Source organism: Rattus norvegicus, chromosome 4 (genome assembly GCF_021556685.1).
Source record: "Rattus norvegicus strain SHRSP/BbbUtx chromosome 4, alternate assembly SHRSP_T2T, whole genome shotgun sequence".
Classification (NCBI taxonomy): domain Eukaryota; kingdom Metazoa; phylum Chordata; class Mammalia; order Rodentia; family Muridae; genus Rattus; species Rattus norvegicus.
Window position 1 is genome coordinate 105,722,314 of NC_141537.1, and position 21,207 is coordinate 105,743,520.

Genomic DNA, 21,207 nt, shown 5'->3' on the forward strand with positions numbered 1-21,207 from the left:
TAGAAGGCCTCTTTTTCTCAGCATATTCCAGAATCAATCCTCTGTGCTGGAGGGATAGCTCAGCGGCTAAACAGCTCTAATTGCTCTTCCCAGCACCTACATCTAGAAACTTACACTCCCAGACGCTCTAACTCCAGCTCCAGGGTATCTGATGCCTCTGTCCTCTGTGGACATAGGCACTCACATGCACGTGATCACACACAGATGTGCCTACAATAATACTCATAACGGGGTTCGGTATTAACAGAATTCAGTCAATACATGTTTATTGAAAGTATACTGTGTGCTGGGAAAGTAGTTCCTCCGGAGAATGTTAACCCGTCACGAGAAGTCAGTCTAAGGAGAGGCAATGTCTCTGAGGAAGCCAACCTCCCCAGGTGGGTCATTTTAATGCCTCTCATTTTGAACCTGCAGGGCTTTTGGGGTGGAGGCTGGCAGGGAAAAGAAAGCAGCCTAAAGTGGGAGGGAAAGTGAATGGGGCACACTATGTGCCAAAGGTGGATTTGTGTCCTGTTTTTTCTTCAGGGCTTGGTGGGGAAGAGCAGGCAGGTGAATCCCCGGCTGCCGCTGTGTCGGTCCACGAGGGGCAGGGGGTGCTTCATGTAATGCTGAACCATGGCGGTCACAGAGGAGAAGATCTGTATAGAGCAGGCAGGGCATCTGTGGGTCCCATGAGCTTGAGTCTGCCAACAACTTTCTAAGGCAACTGTGGGGCCTGGCCGGGGAGCTGGCTGGCATTTTTCTAGATGTTTTTCTTCCCACTGTGCTAGCAAACTGCAGTGGCCATTTTGCTGTCTGGTTGTAAGCCTGCAACTGTACAAGTGTGCTATGCTGTTGGCCAGCCTCAGGCTCCCAGAGCTGGGGGAGAACCTCTTTAGGTCTAGGCCTCTGCTGTGGTGTCTCTCAAGGGAAGCTGTGGTGGATGCCTGACTGTCTACTGACTGAATCCAACAGTTGCTGGGGAGAGAAGTCCTTGGAGACTTCTGCCCTCCTCTCAAATGGTCTCACTGCCTCGCCTTGACCCTATGAAGATTGAACCACGGCACAAGGAAATGCTTCCCCCAAAGCATGATGGGCTTCTTTTCATAGTGCCAGATGTCTGGGAAGAAGTTCAGTCCTCTACCTACACACACACACACACACACACACACACACACACACACACACACACAACTTAATTTATTTTTAAACAGGGTCTCTCTGTGTAGTTCTTCTGGCTTCTGAGTACTACTATTATTAAAAGGGAGCACCACCATGCCTAGCTACCTTGTTAATTAGGATTTACATGTTCTAATAGGTTCAAGTGTTTTACCTTCATGGACATGTGTGCATCCCATGCATGCAGCTCTTGCAGGGGTCACAAAGGGCAGTAAATCCCTCAGAACTGGGGCTATAGACAATGGTAATGCTCACCTGGGTACTGGGAGCTCAACTCCTGTCCAAATCAGTAGGTGCACTAACCACTGAGCCATCTCTCCAGTCCCTACCTTGTTTTTTTTTTTTTTTTTTTTTTGAGACAAGGCCTCACACTGGCTTGGAGCACACCATGGAGGCTGGATGACCAATGAGTCAAAGATCTGGATAGTCATTTCTCAACCTCCCCAGTGCAAGGTTATAAACCTGAGCCACTGCTCCTCACTTATTTTACCCCTGAGGCTCTGGGGGTAAAACTTAAACCCTCAAATTGCAAAGCAGGCACTTTTAGACAGAGGCCCTTGCCCTCTGACATTTCTGTTCAACCCAGGGTGAGGGCGGGAAGCAACCTGTGTGTTTTTCCTGAACACGCATATGCTCTTGGCTAGGCCCAGGGTACTGCTCTGTAACCTACCTCGCTGATTTGTCCCATGACTCCTCCAGTACCCACCTCCTCGTGATTCCTGCCCTCCCGACCCAGGGCATAGTGGTGCCCGCCGTCTAGCTGCCGGATGGGAATGTTGAAGACCCGGCCTCTGAGGAGTACTGCCAGAGTGAAGGGCTGGGAACTGTGAGGCCCAGAGCTGAGGCGCACCGTGTAGGCTCCATCCTGTGGAGGAGACCCCAGCTATGAACTTCATCTTCTAATTGCCTAAGCCCAGCTGACTAATTACATGGTGGAGTGCCTCCCTGGCCCCCACTGCCAGCTTCATGAGCCACAGGCAGAGAATAGAAGGACTTTCAGAGAAGGCCAAGGGTTGACAAATGCCCACCTTTTGGAAGTGAAGCAGGGCTCTCTCAACAGACTGACGGTCACAGTTCCCAGAGTACCAAGGCTGACCCAGCAGGCTGCCATCCTGTACAATACACAGAGCTAGCTACGCAAAGAGACACTCAGCATGGAGTTGGGCATGAAGAGCAGAGAACCCTGGGGCACAGTTATTTGTGTTTATATCTACCAGTCCCAGACTGAGTCCTACAGGCCAAACCATGTGTCTGTGCCTGGAGGGCAGCATCGGGGAGTTGCTCACTCTGTTCAGAGCAGGCACGGTCTGTGTGGGGGTGTAGGCCCTGGGGTTAGGAGGGCTCCTAGGCAAGGACTCTGCTTCCCACAGGTATCACCCACCTCTATTCCCATCTTCTGCTCACCTCAGCAGCAGAGGCTGCAGAGGAAGCAGACAGCTTCCTTCCTGCTGAAAGAAGCAGAGAAGAGGGCTGGAACCAGGAAGGCTGGGTTGGGTAAGGAGGCTTCATGGGTGGGTACTGCAGCAGAAGGTGCCAGCATCTCTAAAGCCCGACATAGGCCATTCTGTGCTCTTGGTACTCCCGGGCCCAACACCCTGGGAGGACACACCAGACAGGCCTTGCATGATTTCCAAATGAGAACTGATCCTGGGATACACACTAGCAGCTTCTCGAGTTAGTACAGACCCTGGGAAATGCCCGACCTCAGAGCTGCAAGGACCCCTTTGGTGACCTGAGGGTTTGGTGGGGGAGGGGGGTCTGTTGCCAGAGGGAGTAAGATCCCAGCACAGCAGCCCTATTCAGACTGAAGATGTATGTACTTGCCTTTCAACGCGGCATCCACAGCTTCCTGGGACACAGGAAATTTGGTCAGATGAGAGCTGGCCTTCCAGGATGCTGCCCCAAACCTGAAATCCCACCCTAGGTCTCCCTCCCACCCCTCTGGGATCACTTCTTCCTTGACTACTAGCCTCTTACATTCCGAGCCTCTTGGTGACCAACCACTGGCCTGCAAGGAATAAATTGGGAGAGCAGAGTTCAGAGGATTTTTTTGTTTTGTTTTGTTTCTTTCTTTCCTTTTTTAAGATTTACTTTATATATGTGAGTACACTGTAGCAGTCTTCAGACACACCAGAAGAGGGCATTGGATCCCATTGGCTCACAGTTGTGAGCCACTGTGGTTGTTGGGAATTGAACTCCGGACCTCTGGAAGAGCAGCCATGCTCATAACTACTGAGCCATCTTTCCACCCCTTGTTTTTCTTTTTTAATTTATTTTGTTATTCTTTTTGAGATAGGATATCACTATGCAGCCTCAACTGATCCAAAACTCTCTCTGTAATCCAGACTGGCCTTAAGTTCACAGAGATCTGCCTGCCCCTGCTACCCAAATGTTGGGATTAAAGAAAACACTTGCTACCATGTCTGGCCTCTGGGGTTTCCTTTATTAGCAAACCCATTGTCCCATTCTGTTCCCTTCCACTGCTACATCTTACTTGGGCAATCCAGATGTTCTTGGCAGAGGAACTGGAGGCATCAGGGCTTTGGAGCTCAGAGACCTAGTCAAGGCTGGGGCTAGAACAGAGAGGGCAGGCAGGGAAGTCCAGGTTGATCAGGAAGTAGCTGAGAACAGGCTAGGGGGTCTACTACTGCTGCCTTTGACTTGGCTCTCCTGGAGACCTTCCATAGTGAGGTTCCAGCTTGGTGGCCTGGCTGCAGCAGCTGGCAAACCCCACACGGCTCTTGCTCTAAGAATCACCTCTTTGATAGGGACAGTGTGGGACCAAAGGCAAAAATGAAGATACCCAGGTGGGGCCTACAGGGGAGTGTTTTGGAGGTAACAAAAATGGTGGCAGGATGGAGGGTGTGATGGGTAGTGGAGGCCTTCAGGGATGGAGGGCGGGCGCTCACGTGGATCCGGCTCACACTCCAGGTAGATGTCTTCATCTGGTTTCTCTGCCCGATCTGTTGCCTAAGGAGTAGGCCTATGGTTTGACTGGTCTCTTCTAGGAATCCGCCCATTAGTGAGGAAGTAGGTCATGGAAGAAGCCACTGACTGAGACACCTCCCTTTCTCCTTATCTACACAGGAAGGGCATGTCCTAACTGACTTCTCCTTTAGGGGTGCTCAGAGACTGGGGAGGCTCTGGGTGGTAGGTACCACTGGCTTATCCTCGTGGCAGAGAGAAGGACTCTACACCAGACCTTTCCCCCAAACTACCCGGGTGCCCACTCCATTCCTCAGTTTTCTAGAAAAGTCCCTAGACTACAGGATAGAGAAGAGGGCAGCTCACCACTCTAGCAGGTGTACCTCGCCCTGTAAGGAAAAGGGAGAACCAGCATTCGTGAGCATCAGGGGGAAGGGCCTGGGCACCCTTGTTCACAGTGCTCCTCAGAGCTAGCTTTGGAGACCCAGGAGAACACGCCTCATTCACTCATCCCTTTTCTTTACAACATTGAAATGTCAGCAGGCTTGACTTCTCATCAAATTTACTAGGCTTGGCTCCAGATAACTTTATGATAACAAAAAACAAAACAAAACAAAAACAAAACCCAAACAAAACAACAACAACAACAACAACAACAACAAAAAACAGTTCTCAAAGTGATGGAGGTTTACCGCAACTGAGAATAAGACGGGCTGTGCCTCCTGTGAACTGTTTGACCTTGGGTTAAGAGGATGCCAACCCTCCCAGAACCTGTTTTACGGGGCTGGGGATTTAGCTCAGTGGTTAGAGCGCTTACCTAGGAAGCGCAAGGCCCTGGGTTCGGTCCCCAGCTCCGAAAAAAAAAAAAAAAAAAAAAAAAAAAAAGAACGAACCAGAACCTGTTTTACACAGGGATGGTTCAAGTGGTCCATCCCCCATCCTGACATCCTAAGGTCCAGTGGTCATAGGCCTCAAGGCACTGACCAGAGAGGAGTCTCTGGACAGGGGAGGAATCAGAGTGACAGCCCAAGGTTGCCCGTCACTGAGGGATAATACTCAGAGGTCTCAATAGGGAGGGTCTGAATAGGGACCTCTTTATTCTAAGGTGCCCCTCACTTGGCTCAGGGATCACCCAGGGGAAGACAGGGCCTGGAGGTCAGAGCCTCTGCTTCCGAACTCTCTAGGCCACAGCGGTTCATGGGTTGGTGGCAATGAGACTTGTACTGACTGACTTGGAGGCTTGGCAAACAAAAAGGAGGTGTGGCTAGGAGGGATGCAGCAAGCCCAATTCAAGGCAACCCCCAAATTCTAGCCTGTGTAGGGGGACTCCCCTCTCTATGTGGAGCTACGGAAAGAGAGGACACTCTACCTCGCCTTCCAAAAATAGGTCCCTGCTTTGGGGTTGCAGGTTGCAGGTTCATTGCAGTCTTCAGCTGTGGGAATAATGGGAGGAGGAAAATGAAGGAGGAGGAAAATGAGGGAGGAGGGAGATAAGGGAGGAGGAAAATGGGGGAGAAGGGAAATGAGGGAGGAGGAAAATGAGGGAAGAGGGAAATGAGGGAGGGAAATGAGGGAGGAGGGAGAAAGGCATTGAAAGAACAAGGAAGTTGGGGTGTAAGGGGGTCAGAGCAATGTGCTGCTTTCAAAACTAACGCTCACTTGTTAGCATGTTCATGCCTAAAGCAGAGGCAGGACCAGCATGAGTCTAAGGCCCGTGGGGGCTCCATGAAACCCGCTCTCAATTGCCCCTCCCCTCAGAAAATCCAACTGAACAAACATAAGACAGACACTACAGCAGGAGAAGCGCAGGAGAAGGACACTTCTCTCATCCTCTAGTTGGGGTCCTTTCCTTACTGTGAAATTTCCCGTTTATTTGTTTATTTTTATTTTGTAAAGCAAAAAAGCAACATGACAGTTTTCAAAGTGGATAACCACCAGATCACAGTAGGAGAAGGAGTTGGGAATGATGACAGCTGGCCCCTCTGGCCAGAGAGGTGTCCTGTGGCCAGAGCCTAGGTGAGGGCAGCGAGCCTTGCCCCCAACCCCAGTAGAGGAGGGAGAGCCCTGTCAGCAGCGAGCAGGGAGCAGAGCAGCGGGTGGGTAAGGAAGGGATGAAAGGATCCTTTAGGCCAGTGGGAGGAGCTCCTTTTTTTCCTTCTCACTCTGGTTTCTAACACACCAGGCATCAAGAGAATAAAAATGTGTGTTGGGGGTGGATGGGCACGGGGCGGGGCGGGGGTGTGCGTGCAAATGAGATATTTGTAGGATTTACTCACCGGGAAATGGTAGCCAGAGGTAGGGCGATTAGGAAAGGAAGGGTTTATGGGGAGTCCACTGGCCTTGGTAGGCTGAGGTGGGGGCGGTGGTAGTTTGGATGGATCCAGGGGCCCAGAACGATCTGAAAGAGACTCCATGTTTTGTAAACTAGGGAGAGGGAGGAAGTTCCTCGCTAGTATATTTCCATCTTATTTATTAGCTCCCCACCCGCTCCCCACCTAGCCCCCATCTCTCCTTCCCTCCTCCTGTCCCTTCTACTTATTGGCTTGACAGCCCGGTCTCCATGACAACTGAAGACCGTCAGCTTCCCTGCCCCCCACGTGGATGAGTCCAGGGGGTGAGATGCCAGTGGCGGTGGCCTCTCAGGGCATCCCCACCCTGGCAGGAGGATGTGCAGGGATTTCAGAGGGGGGAACGCAAGGCCCTAGGGACTGGGTCGGGCTTCCTGCTTTGTCAATGTTGCCTTAGTTACCTCGCCCCTCCCTCCTGTCTCCTCCCCACTCTCCTTCTTTACGGTTTTAACTCCTCTCTTTCATCTCTCTGGTCTTTTCTGCTCAGCTAAGAGGCCTTAGTTGCAGCCAGCTGAGGCCCTTCCCCTGCCCCAGCTCTGGCAGAGGGAAGAGAGGCCCCGCCTGGATTCTCCTTTTGTTGGACCCTCTCGCCTTAACCCAACCTCCCAGCCCCTCCCTCCTCAGTCCTCACCCAGATACAAGGAGTTCTCATTAGAGCCAAAAGACTGTGCCGGGGCCAGACTGAGGGACAGAACCTCACAGGGGGGCAGCTCATATTTATCCTCCTCTTCTACCTCCTCCTGGGCCTTCAAAAAGGGATGCTGGTGGCATAGAGAAGATGGGGGATGGAATACGGCAGGCCCCGGTGGCTGGTGCTTTCCGTTCTAATCCCATCCTCAGCAATCGGACTTACCCTTTGTCTCCACGTCTCTGGGCCAGTCGGGAAAGACGTGCTGGCTACATTTTCTCTCCACACTTGGGTGTCTGGATAGATAGACTGGTTTTGCTTCATCCCAACCCACCTACTTCTAGCACACTCTGATAAGTCATCCGTCCTAAACTATGGGCTTCGACCCTACAACTAAAGGAACCCATAAAAGTGGGCATTTCTGGCAGCATAGACAGGACCCCTGAAACACGGGGATCTCTGCTTCACCTGTCAATGGCTCCTGCCCCCTGTCCCCAGATTCTGACCAAGACAGATAAGAGAGCCAAGCTTACGTGCTAAGGCTTGCTGGACAAGTAGCAGGACAGGCTATCTAGAGTCACTCAGGGACATCCAACTGTGAGGGACCCTGGTTTGCTGGGCCCCTAAGACTCATTGTGCACTTACCTGCACATCTGGCAGGTACGAGTGGTGGCCCCAACCTGTAAGCAGACTCTACTCAACTCTGCCCAAGGAGAGTTGGGCCCCCATCAGGGTGACATTGCACTTTAGACCACTCACACCTATGACCAGGAATGCTCCCTGGAGAAGCTGTGTGACAGCGTGGATCTGAGATCAGGGCAATAGAAGGAGAAGACTGGGGGTGGGGCTCAGGGGGCAGGCAGAACTAGTGGTCTTTGGTGCACAGCTGGATGAGTTGGTACCCCAGGGAAGCTGGGCACAGGGCTGACAGAGAGTGGAAGCACACCCATGGTCAGTCATGTGTGGAGGGAGATGGATGGCTGCTCCAGTGAAGACAAGGGGGAAAGCAGAAGAAAGAGGGGACTCACCGGGCCTTGCTGCCACTGAACCTGTCCTAGAGAGAGCAGGAACGGAGTACAGGAAGTGGTTAGTAGAGTTGGGACTCTCCCTGGCCTGGATCTCCAAGAGTCTGAGCAGGTCTATGTGCCTGAGGATCCCCTGGAACCAAGTCTTACCATGGCAAGGTAGATGAGCAGGGACCCTTTGCCTCTCCAGAGCCCAGGCACTGCCACAAATGTCCTAAGAGACAAGGGCCCTGTTGTTCCCATTATCTGCATTATTTACATATTCTGAATATTGGAAAGGTCTCCCACCCAACATGGACTTTATCCAGGACACTCCCAGGGCCGGGCTCTCCTCTCAAGGCTGTGGTCTCCAGGTTTGCAGCCAAACTAGAAGACCTAAGATGGACCAGGTATAGCTCTCTGGCATTAACTTGTCATACCAGGTGACACTGATGGACAGATGTCACCACATTGAAGGACAGATGTTATCACACGGATGCACAGATGTCACCTTGCTGTCACACATCCTGACCCTTCACTTCCACTACCACTTGCTGGAGGGTGGTAATCATACATCAAAAAAGTTAAAGGAATCGCTTCTCCGCCTTCTGGCTAACATCAAGTGTAAAAAAGTTAAAGATGAGGGGAAAATCCAGAGGCTCTCATATTCTATGTGACCAGTTTATTCTTTAATGGAGGGTGGTGTTTATAAAACATTTATTTAACGAAGTGGGCGTGATGGCACACACCTTTAATCCCAGCACTTGGAAGGCCCAGGCAGGTAGATCTCTGTGAGTTTGAGGCCAGCTTTGGGTGAGGCTATGAGACTACATACTGAATCCCAGGAAAGGCAGACCTACATGGCGAAACCCTATCTCAAACGGAACAAAATGAAACAAAACCAAAAATCAAGACAAAATAAAACAAACAACAACAAAAACAAGCAGACCAACAACAACTGGTTTGTAAACATGCGCTAGACACTGGGTACTGTGAGGATGCCACAGAAAGCAGTTAAACCCTCTGTGTCGTTTCCTCATCGGAGGATCACTTTCAAATGAAGACACTGGCTCTATCAGTCAGCTCACACTGATGTAACAGTACCACAACACTGAGTGGCTGAAACAACAGAGATTTTATTTCCTCCAAGATCAGGAGGATAGAAGGCCAGGATCTGGGTTAGTTTCTGGTGAAGACTCAGTTGCTGGCGTGGTTATCACCACCTCTCTCTGTGTCCTCAGGTGGCCTGCTGCCTGGGAGCACAGAGGGAGGCTGAGTATCACTTCTTATAAAGACACACGACTATAGATCAGGGCCTTATTCTTATGATTCTGTTTAACCTTAATTGCCTCCCTAGTGACTCGATGTTCTGTTAGAGCCACTAGGACTGGAGGTTCAACATATGAAGTGGGGGAGGGGAAGCCATATATTGAGGCTCTGAGAAACTGAGAAAGTTTGCTGGGCTGGGGACCTGGTCCAATTGACAGAGCACCGTGTTTGGTCTCTAGCGTCCTATAAAAACTGGGCATGGTAGTGTTCATCTATAACCCCAGTGGGAGAATTAGAAGTTACGACCATCAGCTGTATACCACATTCAAAGCCAATTTGGGCTACTTAAGACCCTGTCTCAATAAACAAACAAAAACAAAAAAATTTTAAAAGCCAAGAAAAGTCACTAGGGTAACTGAAAAGGAAGTGCCATGGAGAAGGGGGGAGGGGTATGGAGAAGACATAGGATTAAGCCCACCTGAAGCTAGGTACTGGACCTGTTCCTTGCTTTTCATCTCCTGCCTCAACATTCTTCCATATTCGGACCAAGAGTCAGAGGGCAACTTTCTCACCCAAGAGATTCTCTTATTTATACAAGAGAAGAGCAAGACCTGATACCAATAACTATGGGATCAAAGTCTACAGATCAGAGCGGAACATTCTGGATGCCACCCTATGCCACCCTATGCCAGTGGTACCACACACCCACCCCCACCTCAGCTACTCTTTCCTGCTCAGGGCTTTGCATAGGCAAATTGCAAGGCCTGAGAGCAGGGCCTGGACTAGGTGCCAGTCACACAGAGGTGAAAGGAAGGAAAAGCAAGAGGTTTGCTTCTGCAGCAGTGTCAGACAGGCGGCTTTGGACAGCCCCTTTCTCTGACTGGGATCACTTTGGGCATGCCATGACAGACCCTCTGGGTGGATTCCTACATGGGGGATTACAAGTGCCCACATCTTCAAGGTTGACTCCCTCACTGTCTGCCAGCACCTGAGTATCTGCTTTATGATATTTTCAGAGCACAGAGTGAGTTCATAGATTTCTGAGATCTCAGCTTTCAATCCCAGTGTGAACAGCAATTTAGGCTAGGGTAGTCAGTTAACCCTTAGGGAATACAAAGTCAGTTCCTCCTCTTGCCCTATCACTGGAGAGCTGGCACACACCTTTAATCCCAGCACTCTGGAGGCAGAGGCAGGCGGATCTCTGTTAGTTCAAGGCCAGCTTGATTTACAGAGTGAGTTCCAGGACTGGCTGGACACAAAGAAACAAAACAAACAAAAACAAACCACTTAGGTCCCCAGATCCTCCAAGACTACAAAAATTCGACACCCCCAGGCTGGGAGTCCCCCTGTCTGTAACAGAGCCATCTTCACTGATGTGCAGTCTGAGGGGTGACTTCTCATAGGTTGTTTGGAGTCACCTCCAGCCCTTAGCTCACTGACACAGGGCTCCCCAGCACAGGTAGAATGGCCAGACCCAGCCTGTGGGGGGCTGCTTGAGTGAGGGAGAGAGCAAAGAGATGGTTAGCGTCTCTGAGCTTCTGTTTCCTTATGAGTGAATGGTGACATTAACAGAACAATTCATAAGGTGCAGGGTGGCTCAAGAGTGGAATTCAGGGTGGAGGCAGCAGGATCGTGGAGAAACATAGACCCGTCTGCCCTATATAGTGAGTTCACATCAGTTCGAGATTATATCTCAAAACAACACCCAAAAGGCGTTATCTGTAATGGGCAGGGGGTGTCTGAGGGTCCAATTAGCTAACCCAGGGCACCATAGTTGCCTAAAAATGGAGGAGGTAGCTAGCTGGAGTTGAGCTCTCTGGTGTCAGTAGCGGGAAGGCCATTATATGGAAAGTCTGGGGTGACTTCTGAGGAAGGAAGACAAGTGAGCAGTATGTGGCCCAAGGTCTCAGGGAGTACAATGTGTGGAACAGGTGCCTCTGAGACTTGGCTGTCCCGGGCTCTTGGAAGACTGAAGGGGACAAAAGCCATTCTACTGGGCTACTGGGCATGTCATTTTTATCTTTGGGGGGGGGGTGGTGGTGGTAACCACACTGATAGATTCTTCTTTCTTTCACAGAAGGCAGACATATCTTCCCAGACGGCTGTACAGACAGGTGCTGGCACTGTGCCAGCAAGATACCCCCCAATCAGGCCTCAAGCCAGAAGCCCTAAGAGAAATGAGCCAGAGGCAGCGTGGTACTGGAGGAGTCTTTCCCGAGCTTTCAGAGACTGAGCAGCCTTCAGACGGACAGTTTTGGCAAAAAGTGTGTCTGTCCCCGGCATGCCTTTGCCAGGTCAGCTTGGCCAAACCTTTGGCACAGTGTCTCTGGGAGGTTCTCTGGTCTGCTCTTCCTGGAGGTGTTGTGATCTATAGACTATTTTCCTCTCTAGATTTATTGAGCACAATAAGATTCTGAACACAATGGCCGATCCTGCTGCTTGCAAACATGAGACCAACCTGGGCTACAAGAGACAACAAAACAAACCCAGCCCATGTGGGAATGTCATGCCTGTCATCCTAGAATTTGGGAAGAGGCGTCAGGAAGATCAAGAATAAGGGTCCTCTTGGGCACTTAATGAGTCTAAGGCTAGCCTAGCCTAAGTTACAAGAGAACCTACCTCAAAACAGGGTTGTTGAAATGGTTTATCAGATAAAGTCATCTTGGATAACCTGTTTGAGAACTAGGACACACATGAAGGAAGGAGAGGAACAACTTCCACATCTCCATATTCTCTCCCCCCCCACACACACTCAAAGTAAATAGATAAATGTGCTAAAAATATTCAAAACAAACAACAACAAATCAAGCTGGCAAGATGGTTCAGTGGGTAGCGTTGCTTACTACCAAGGCTGAGGACCTGAGGTCAATCACCCAAAGCCACGTAATGGAAGGGAGAACCAATACCTGAAGACTCTCCTCCACTACCATACACACAATATGTGGCACATGCTCACACACATAATTAATTAACTAATTAAAAATGTAAAGCAGAGTCGGTTAAGGGCACTGACTGGTCTGCTTCTCCAGAGGACCCAGGTTTGGTTTCCAGCATCCAAATGGCAGCCATCAGAGGTCTGGAACTTCAGTTCTAGGGGATTTGGTGCTCTCTTCTTGCCTCTGCGGTGACCTATCGAGTGTGTACATGTCAAATAAATGTCAGGCTGGAGAGACAGCTCATCAGGTAAGAGTGGGTGAGGCCCTTTCAGCTGTGAGTTTGTTTCCCAGCACCCTCATCAGACAGCTCACAAACCACCTTTAAAAAAAGACTTATTTTATTCATGTATTTTATGTATGTGGATGTTTTTGTCTGTATGTACATCTGCACACCAGAAGGGAACTGAGTCCCATGGGAATACAGTTATAGATGCTGTGAGCCACCATGTGGGTGCTAGGATTTGAAGTCAGGACCTCTGGAAGAGCAGCCAGTGTTCGTACCTGCTGACTCATAATTCTGGCCCCCATCAACCACTCTTCTAGCTCCAAAGGATCCAATACTCTCTTCTGAAATACACTCACACGCTCACACACAACACACACACACAGAGGACTCACACTCACACACACACACTAATAAGTTTTTTTAAGTTAATCAAGATGGGTGGGGTGGCTCATGGCTTTAATCTCAGCACTTGAGAGACTAAGGCAGAGGCAAGCAAATCTTTGTGAGTTCCAAGCCAGCTTGGTCTACACAGCAAGTTCGGGACAGCCAGCGCTGTATAGTGAGACCTTGTTTTAAACAACAAAATGTCAGTCGAGGAGGATCCCTCCCTTGCAGTCACTCCCTCTAGTTGGTGTTCTTTCTCGCTTTTTCTTAATAAAACTGTGTTTGTTTTGCGTTCGTTGTTGTTGTTTGTAGGGAGCCAGACTGACGGAGGCTTTCTCAGAGGCCCCAATGAAAGGATAAAGGGAATTTTAGTTCTGTGTCCTTGTCTGAACTTGGCAAAGCTAGTCCAGTGCCTCGAAGGAGTCAAGTTTGCAGTTTCCGAGGGCCTGACTCCTCTCCCAGGGCTGTGTTATCAGCCTTAGGCAGCTGTGCCCAGGGTAACCCACGTTCTCTTTGCCAACCTCGTCTGACTTAGCTCTCTGCTGACCTGGGCCCACTCTCACTTGCTTGGCATAAGTCATCAGGTTAGGAGAGACCTCCTGACCCAGTTATTGCCTTTGTCTTCTTTATTCCTCATTCCCAGGCCTCCCACTAGACACCTCAGTCAGTTCAGGTCAACTGCTGTTACTGCTGTAGACAGAATCTCACTATTTTAGCCGTGGATGGCCTGGAACTCGTGACTTAGATCAGGCTGGTCTTGAACTCACAAGGTCTACCTGTCTCTGTCTCCTGAGTGTTAGGATTAAAGGTGTGTACTACTGCACTCAGATGCTTTTTTTTTTTTTCTTAAGTCAGAGTCACATATCAGGAGTTGGTAAATGGAGGCAGGAGATTCAAACTACCCTCTAGAGAACAAGTTCAAGGTCAGGACGGGCTACAGAAGACACTGTCTCAAAACAAAACAGAAGTCACACAATAAACTTAGGAGGAGAGGACAGGGCTCTGGAAGTAGGGGAGCAGGGCCAGAGGTCTGATCACCAGGTGAGGATCCAGTACCACAACAGGTGATCAAGTCAGACTCTAAAGTTGTTCCAGGTGGGGACACAGTGGCCCATTGAACTCTATCTTCCACTGGGCTCAAGCTGATGCCAGGGCCAGTCCTGGGGGGATGTGGTCTGTATCAAAGAGACGGCCAGCAAGCACTGGTGGGTCAAGAGGCTGGTTTAGCACAAGCTGAGAGAGGCCCCTTTCCCTCCCACACCTTTGTCCTCCCAGGCCCGTGACTCAGCTGACTTTGATGACGTCTGACGGTCAATAGACAAAGGGAAAACTCCCTAGGGAGTCTGTGTTCCCTGTTTCTCCCTGGTACATGATCACTTATCACTGAAGCCTCAGAGGCTGCTGGCAAACCTCGCCTCCACCTCCCCAGAAAGTGGCCAGGAGGCTTCGAGTACAATGGAGATTGTCTTCTAATTTTTCTCCAGGGCACTTCCTGAGGTTTAGTCAGATCCTCCACGGTTGAGGTGGATGCACTGAGAATAGAGAAGGCTTCTCTGTGCCTCTGGATTAAAGTGAACTGATGGTACCACCCTGCTTGCCTGCAGGGTGTCGAGTCAATCTGCCCTGCCCTGCCCTGCCCTGCCCTCTATGATCCTCAGCTCAACAGAGATCTGGCAAGGTCCCAGCTGGGCTTGAAGCCCTGAGTGACTCCACACAGCTCCTTTAGTGGACAGCACGTGCTTCTAAATGCCTCTAAGACTGGGACCTACTGAGTTCTGCGGCCTTGGCTCCTTCATTGTTTCCCAGTGACTCACCAACACTAGGCTTCCCCGTGCTTCTAGAATGCTAAAGTTGGAAGAGGGTTACTTTTAGTAAGCCTTGAAGAAGACAACAAAAAAGCAAAGGAGTGTGTGTGTATGTGTGTGTGTGTGTGTGCCTGCATATGTGTGGTACAGCATATGTGTGGTACAGCATATGTGCACACACATGTGGAGATCTAAGGATACATCTGGTGTCTTCTTCCGTTACTCTTGACTTTGTTTACTTTAAGTTTTTGTAAAGATCTATGTATTTATTTTATGTACGTAAGTACACTGCTGCTGCCTTCAGACACCAGAAGAGGGCATCAGATTCCATTACAGATGGTTGTGAGCCACCATGTGGTTGCTGAGAATTGAACTTAGGACCTCTGGAAGAGCAGTCAGTGCTCTTAACCACTGAGCCATCTCTCCAGGCCTTACTTTATGTTTTAAAATAATTTATTTGGGGGGTTGGAGAGATGAAACAGCAGTGAAGATTTTCTGCTCTTTAAGAGGACCCAGGTTCTGTTCCCAACGCCCACATTGGCAGGCCACAACCATCTGTGACTACAGTTCTGGGGGCCCAGCACCCTCTCCTGACCTCCTCTGGTACTGCACACGTGATGCACTTACATACATGTAGGCAAAACACTCATATATATAACACAAATCTTTAGAAAGATTTATGTATGCAAGTCTGTGTGTGTCTCTCTGTGTGTTGTAGCTGCCTATGGAGCCACCCTGGGTTTCCTGGAATTGGAGTTCAGGCTGTTGTGAGTCACTCAATGTAAGCGTTGGAAGCTGAACTCAGATGGATCCCTGCAGGAGCTGCAATTAACTCATCCAAACTGCCAAACCAGCTTAGAGATGGCGGTGGTGGTGGTGGTGGTTTTGGTTTGGTTTGGTTTGGTTTGGAGACAGGGTCTCTCCCTCGACTTGTTGCTTATTGATACCAGCTAGGCTAGTGAGCCATCTAGCCCAGGGATCCTTGAGAGAAGACATTCTTAAAACATGGGGAAAGTGAGGGGGCGGAGCATAAAGCCCTGGGTTTGATTCCCAGCATCATCTAAAATCAGATCTATCAGGTCAGGGTTATTCTTAGCTATATGATGAGTCTCAGGCCAGCCTTGGCTACATGAGACCTTGTCCTAAACAAAACAAAACCATTAGAGAACAGAGTGAGGCTTGGTACAACTGTAGTTGACACTTGGCAAGTAGAGGCAGGAGGACCAGGAATTCCAGGCCAACCTGGGCTACCTGGAAAGTTGAAGTCAGTCAAGTCTGTATGAGAATGTCTCAACTCTCCTACACTTTTCTCTAAATGAAGAGGGGGAAAAAAGAGGAAGCCTCTTGTGTACATACATCACACTTTTAAAAAATGTTGGCGGAACTCGGTACGTGGTTTAGTGGTTAAGAGCACATACTGTTCTTCCGAAGGAGATGGATTCCAAGTACCGACGTCAGGCAGCTCCCAACTGCCGGTAACTCCAGCTGCAGAGAGACCCAACCCCTGCCTCTGTAAGCACCTGCACATCTTCCACCGCCACCCACACATGCTTTAAAATAAACCTTCGAAAAACTCTCAGGTCAACGAGTAAAGTGCTGATGACCTAAGTTGGATCTCTGGACCCATGTGGTGGGAGAACGGACTTCAGGATTGTCCTCTGACCTCCACGGGCATGCCCTGTAACACGAACAAACACGCATAACAAGCCTGGTTTGTTGTTGTCCTTCGCTTCTCTGTGTAGCCCTGGCTGTCCTGGAACTCACCCTGTAGACCAGGCTGGCCTCAAACTCACTGAGATCTGCCTGCCTCTGCCTCCCAAGTGCTGGGATTATAGATGTGTGCCTCCACTGCCGGCTCAATAAGTATGTTTTTATGTTTTTAGTCTTTTTTAAAAAAGACCCTAGTTGGGGATTTAGCTCAGTGGTTAGAGCGCTGGCCTAGCAAGCGCAAGGCCCTGGGTTCAGTCCCCAGCTCCGGAAAAAAAAAAATTAAAAAAATAAAAATAAAAATAAAAAAGACCCTGAGTCTTTTCGAATGAATGACCCTCCCAGCCAGAGTCCAGCCCTCCCACCTCCACTTCAGCTCTTTCCTGGGGTCGTTCATCCTCAGAACATTGCTCTGGGGGTTGGGGATTTAGCTCAGTGGTACAGCGCTTGCCTAGCAAGCGCAAGGCCCTGGGTTTGGTCCCCAGCTCCAAAAAAAAACAAAAACAAAAACATTGCTCTGTTTGTTTGTTTATTTGGGCTTTGTGTGTGTGCAGGGTTTTGCTTTGAGAGGTGTGTGTGTGTGCACGCATGTGTATTTGAAAAAGAGTCTGGGGGCAAGAGAGATAGCTTATTGGTTAAGAGCACAGGCTGCTCTTCCAGAGGAACTGGGTTCGATTCCTCGACACCCACATGTTAACTCACAACTATCTGTAATGCCATTTCCAGGGCATCCGACATCCTCTTCTGGCCTCCTCAGGCACCAGGTACTCATAGTGGTTCACACACACACACACACACACACACACACACACACACACACACACACACACACCAAGGAAGTCTCATGTAGGGGTTGGGGATTTAGCTCAGTGGTAGAGCGCTTGCCTAGCGAGCGCAAGGCCCTGGGTTCAGTCCCCAGCTCCGGAAAAAAAAAAAAAAGTCTCATGTAGCCCAGGCTGGCCTTAATCTTTCAATCCTCTTGCCTTTGGCTCTCAAGAGCTGTGGTTCTGTGTGTTTACCACCATGCTGGGTTCACTGTGTCTTACTTCTCTCCCAGTTTGGTCCACTGGTCCAGACTCTGCTCAAACAGGAGAAGGCCCAGTTTTCAGGGTGAGGCTAGGGTAGTGGAGCAAAGTCACCTCACCTGGGGCTGTCCACAGGCTACTCCTTTCTCAGGACACTCTGTCTTGTCACCTCTTCCTGCAGGCGACAGACTAGAAGAACATTCTTCAGCAGCCCTCCAACCCCTATGTTCAAGGCTTCTGTGGTAATTAGGCTCACAGACTTGTTCAGAGCTAACTGCACCACCTCCAGGTGACAAGGTGCTCTAGTAATGGCAGCTCCGCTTTCTGTAGGGTTCACAGCCAAACCCCTAGCACCTGGCTCACAGCTTGGCACATGGCAGGCTCCTGGTTCTCTCCTGTAGGCCATAGCTAGTTGTTACTCATTCTGTGGAAAGCCTTCAGTTCTGCAAGCCTTGGTCTCTCTGAAAGGCCCATCACTAACCACTAGGCCCAAAGGGAAAGCATCATGCCCTGTCTGCTGTTCTGTTTACCCAGGGGACAACAGTCCCCTTGGTAAACACAGAGAACTGAAGACTTGCCTTCTCCAGATTAACCAACCTTTCTCACTTCCCAGGATCCTCTCCCTGTTTATCCTTGGGGAACAGGTTGGGAGAGGGGAGACTAATATTCTCCCCCATCCCACTTTCCAGGCCCTCCACGGCCTCCCCCTCCACATTCTCCCATTGTCCCACAGGTATCAAATGATCCTGCTTAGGAGTCTGTCTGCAGCTTAGAACCTGTCAGCTGAGCATCTCACCCCAGCCTCCCTGTTTTCTCTTCTAGTTCCTAGGGTAGTGGGAGAGAAATTCTCAAACCATACAGACCTGACGTTCTCCCCTTCCCCTAACGAGACCCTAGACACAGTGAGTCAAGGATGCTTCTCCAATCCACATCCTTCTTCCACAGGTATGGAGGGTCCTGAAATCACCCTGCGTACATTTTTCCAAAAGAGCACAGATGTACACAGAAAACACAGATGCTGGGCCTTAGGTCAAAGCCCATGGTCCCCTTTCTTGTTTCCATGCCCATTTGACAGGCGTTCTGCGGGAGAGGGTGACCCCTGGTGGTGACGAAAAGAATGACATCCTGTGGCTCATAGGATGGTGAGGCTGACAAAGGAAGTAGGTCATCTGAACCTACAGGCTTTCATTATCAAGGATGCAAATACAGGAAAGTCCCGAAATCTCACTCCTGTCATGTTCCCAGTAATCACTTAATAACATTGCCCCGTGGTTTTAACTAAACCCGATTTACTGAGAATTCTGGAATTTTGGTTTCTTAAAACACACACACACACACACCCCACACACATTATAAACATATGTTTTTGTTTTAATCTCAGGTGTGGGCTATGAGACTGCTTCACAGCTGACTATTATTTGACTCCTGCTCTAGCAGAGGCGTGGTTTTGCCAGCTGCAAATAGTTTCTGCAATTGTGTGAGCCTCAGAATTTTTCAGAGGGTATGTAAATGCTAGAACCATACTCGGTGAGGTGGGTGGTTGTTGGTCGTTCAGGGAGGTTGTTTTCGGTTTGCTAATAGTTGTGCTCAAAGAAGAAACAAAAGAAAATAGATTCAAGGATCTCTCTCTCTCTCTCTCTCTCTCTCTCTCTCTCTCTCCTATCTAATGATAGGGAGCGAAATGGGGATGGGAGTGGGGAAGGATGGGAAAAAGGATCCATAAAGTAGGTAAAGTCCACTAAACCCTAAAGAAAGCAAACATAGTCATTGTCAAATAGCTTTTAACACCTGGCAAATCACAGAAGTTTTTATGATTCAGGAATCAGGTGCTTAGCCCCATCAAAATGCAGAAGCTTGCATTCCAATAAGACTTCTAAGGGGCTGGGGATTTCGCTCAGTGTTAGAGCGCTTACCTAGGAAGCGCAAGGCCCTGGGTTCGGTCCCCAGCTCCGAAAAAAAGAACCAAAAAAAAAAAAAAAAAAGACTTCTAGGGCTGGAGAGATGGCTCAGCGGCTAAGAGCACCCGACTACTCTTCCAGAGGTCCTGAGTTCAATTTCCAGCAACCACATGGTGGCTCACAACCATCTGTAAAGAGATCCGATGCCCTCTTCTGGTGTATCTGAAGACAGCTACAGTGTACTTATATATAATAAATGAATAAATCTTTAAAAAAAAAAGACTTCTAAAGGAGGTGGGTGGGCTGGAGAGGTGGAGAGGATGACTCATGGGTTAAGAATAATTGTTGCTCAGGCTGGAGCGCTGGCTCAGTGGTTAACAGCACTGACTACTCTTCCAGAGGTCCTGAGTTCAAATCCCAGCAACCACATGGTGGCTCACAACCATCTGTAATGGGATCCGATGTCGTCCTCTGGTGTGTCTGAAGACAGCTACAGTGTACTTATATATAATAAATAAATCTTAAAAAAAAAAAAGAAAGAAAAGAATACTTGTTGCTCTTGCAGGGGACCCGAGTTCAATTCTTATATGGTAGTTCACAATTGTCCATAACTTTTGTTTCTAGATCCAACACCCTCTTCTGACTTCCCTGGGCACCAAGTACATATATGGTGTACATAGACATGCAAACAACACACACACACACACACACACACACACACACACACACAAATGATCTTAACAAAAGAGCACAGGCATGTACCACCACACCTGGTTGAATTCATAACATAGTAAAATCATAAAATTCCTCATGAAGTTATGGTTTTAAAATGAAGAAAACATATAAAATGGAGGGAAGATAGATTATCCAAGTCAATCGATGAATGTCTGGATTCCTTTTATTTTTAAACAGGGTTTCATGTCAGGTGGGCCTCAAATTCACTACATCATCAAAGGTGAAGCTCCTGACCCTTCTGCCTCTGACTCCCAAGTTCTGGGATTAGAGGCCTGTACCACTGTGCCTGGTTTATGGTTCCTGAGTTTGATTCCCTAATCCATCTGTTTGAAGGAAGATTAATGCTGATAGGTGTCCTCTGACAGAAGTCAGAGGCAGGTGCCACAGTAAGTGTGTATGGACCTGTGCCTATGTACACACACTTACACAAATACATAAATGTGGTACACACACAAATATGCTGGGGAGGCGACTCAGTGGGTAGAGAACCTATGTACAAGTATGAAGACCTGAGTTCAAATCCCCAGAATTCATATAAAGCTGGATGTGGTTACCCATGATGGCACATGCCTTGCATAGGCCTTGGATCCCAACAGAGTCAGAGGCAGGCAGATCTCTGTGAGTTTGAGGCCAGCTTCATCTATATAGTTCCAGGATAGCAGACTTATAAAGAGAAATTGTCTCCAAAAAGAAAAAAAAAAAAAGGCTATGTGTGGTAACAGATTCTTCTGTTTCTGTGAGCAAGATGGGAGGCAGAGAAGGGAGGTGTGGAAGCATGAGCGTACCAACATGACGTAGGCAAGACTGAGGCAAGTAGACTGCTGCAAGGTCAACTTGAATTACATACAGTTCAGGCTAGCCTGGGCTGCAGTGTGGGTCCCTGTCCAAAAAACAAACAAGGAAGTGACCAGCAACCTATATACAAAACATTTCAGCAGCTAAAAACAAAACGAAAAGTTGGGAGTGGTGGCACATGCCTTTAACCCCAGCACTCTGGGGCAGAGGCAGAGAACTCTGTAAGTTCGAGGTCAGCCTGGTCTAGAGTGAGTTCCAGTCCAGCCGGAACTGTTACATAGAGAATCTCTCTGTCTTGAAAAACCAAAAAGGAGGGAGAGTGGGGAAGGAAGGGGGAGGGGGAGGGGAGGGGAGGGGAGGGGAA

At 49.2% G+C, this 21,207-nt stretch overlaps 1 protein-coding gene across 9 annotated transcripts; it reads right to left on the reverse strand.

Annotated features, from left to right (window-relative positions):
- Positions 1–233: 233 nt before the first annotated feature.
- On the reverse strand, positions 234–9,973 carry Sh2d6 (SH2 domain containing 6). 9 transcript variants are annotated; one of them, XM_087659381.1, is made up of 18 exons: positions 9,811–9,893; positions 8,813–8,934; positions 8,235–8,298; positions 8,088–8,113; positions 7,705–7,739; positions 7,285–7,355; positions 7,063–7,192; positions 6,360–6,481; positions 5,453–5,516; positions 4,450–4,472; positions 4,068–4,128; positions 3,653–3,731; positions 3,136–3,166; positions 2,983–3,007; positions 2,563–2,603; positions 2,187–2,270; positions 1,865–2,023; positions 234–638 (listed from the first exon to the last, which is right to left on the reverse strand). In XM_087659381.1, the coding sequence occupies exons 3-18, from the start codon at positions 8,235–8,237 to the stop codon at positions 522–524; spliced, it is 1,071 nt and encodes a 356-aa protein (XP_087515507.1). In that variant the 5' UTR covers positions 8,238–8,298; positions 8,813–8,934; positions 9,811–9,893; the 3' UTR covers positions 234–521.
- Positions 9,974–21,207: the final 11,234 nt, after the last annotated feature.

Coding starts and splice junctions, on each gene's coding strand:
- Sh2d6 (XM_087659382.1), bottom strand. CDS start 8,336: ATGCAGATAATGGGAACAACAGGGCCCTTGTCTCTTAGGACATTTGTG. Junction 7,740..8,087: donor TTCAGTGGCAGCAAGGCCCG/GTGAGTCCCCTC, acceptor GTCTGCTTACAG/GTTGGGGCCACCACTCGTAC. Junction 2,292..2,568: donor CTTCCTCTGCAGCCTCTGCT/GCTGAGGTGAGC, acceptor CTCTTTGCGTAG/CTAGCTCTGTGTATTGTACA.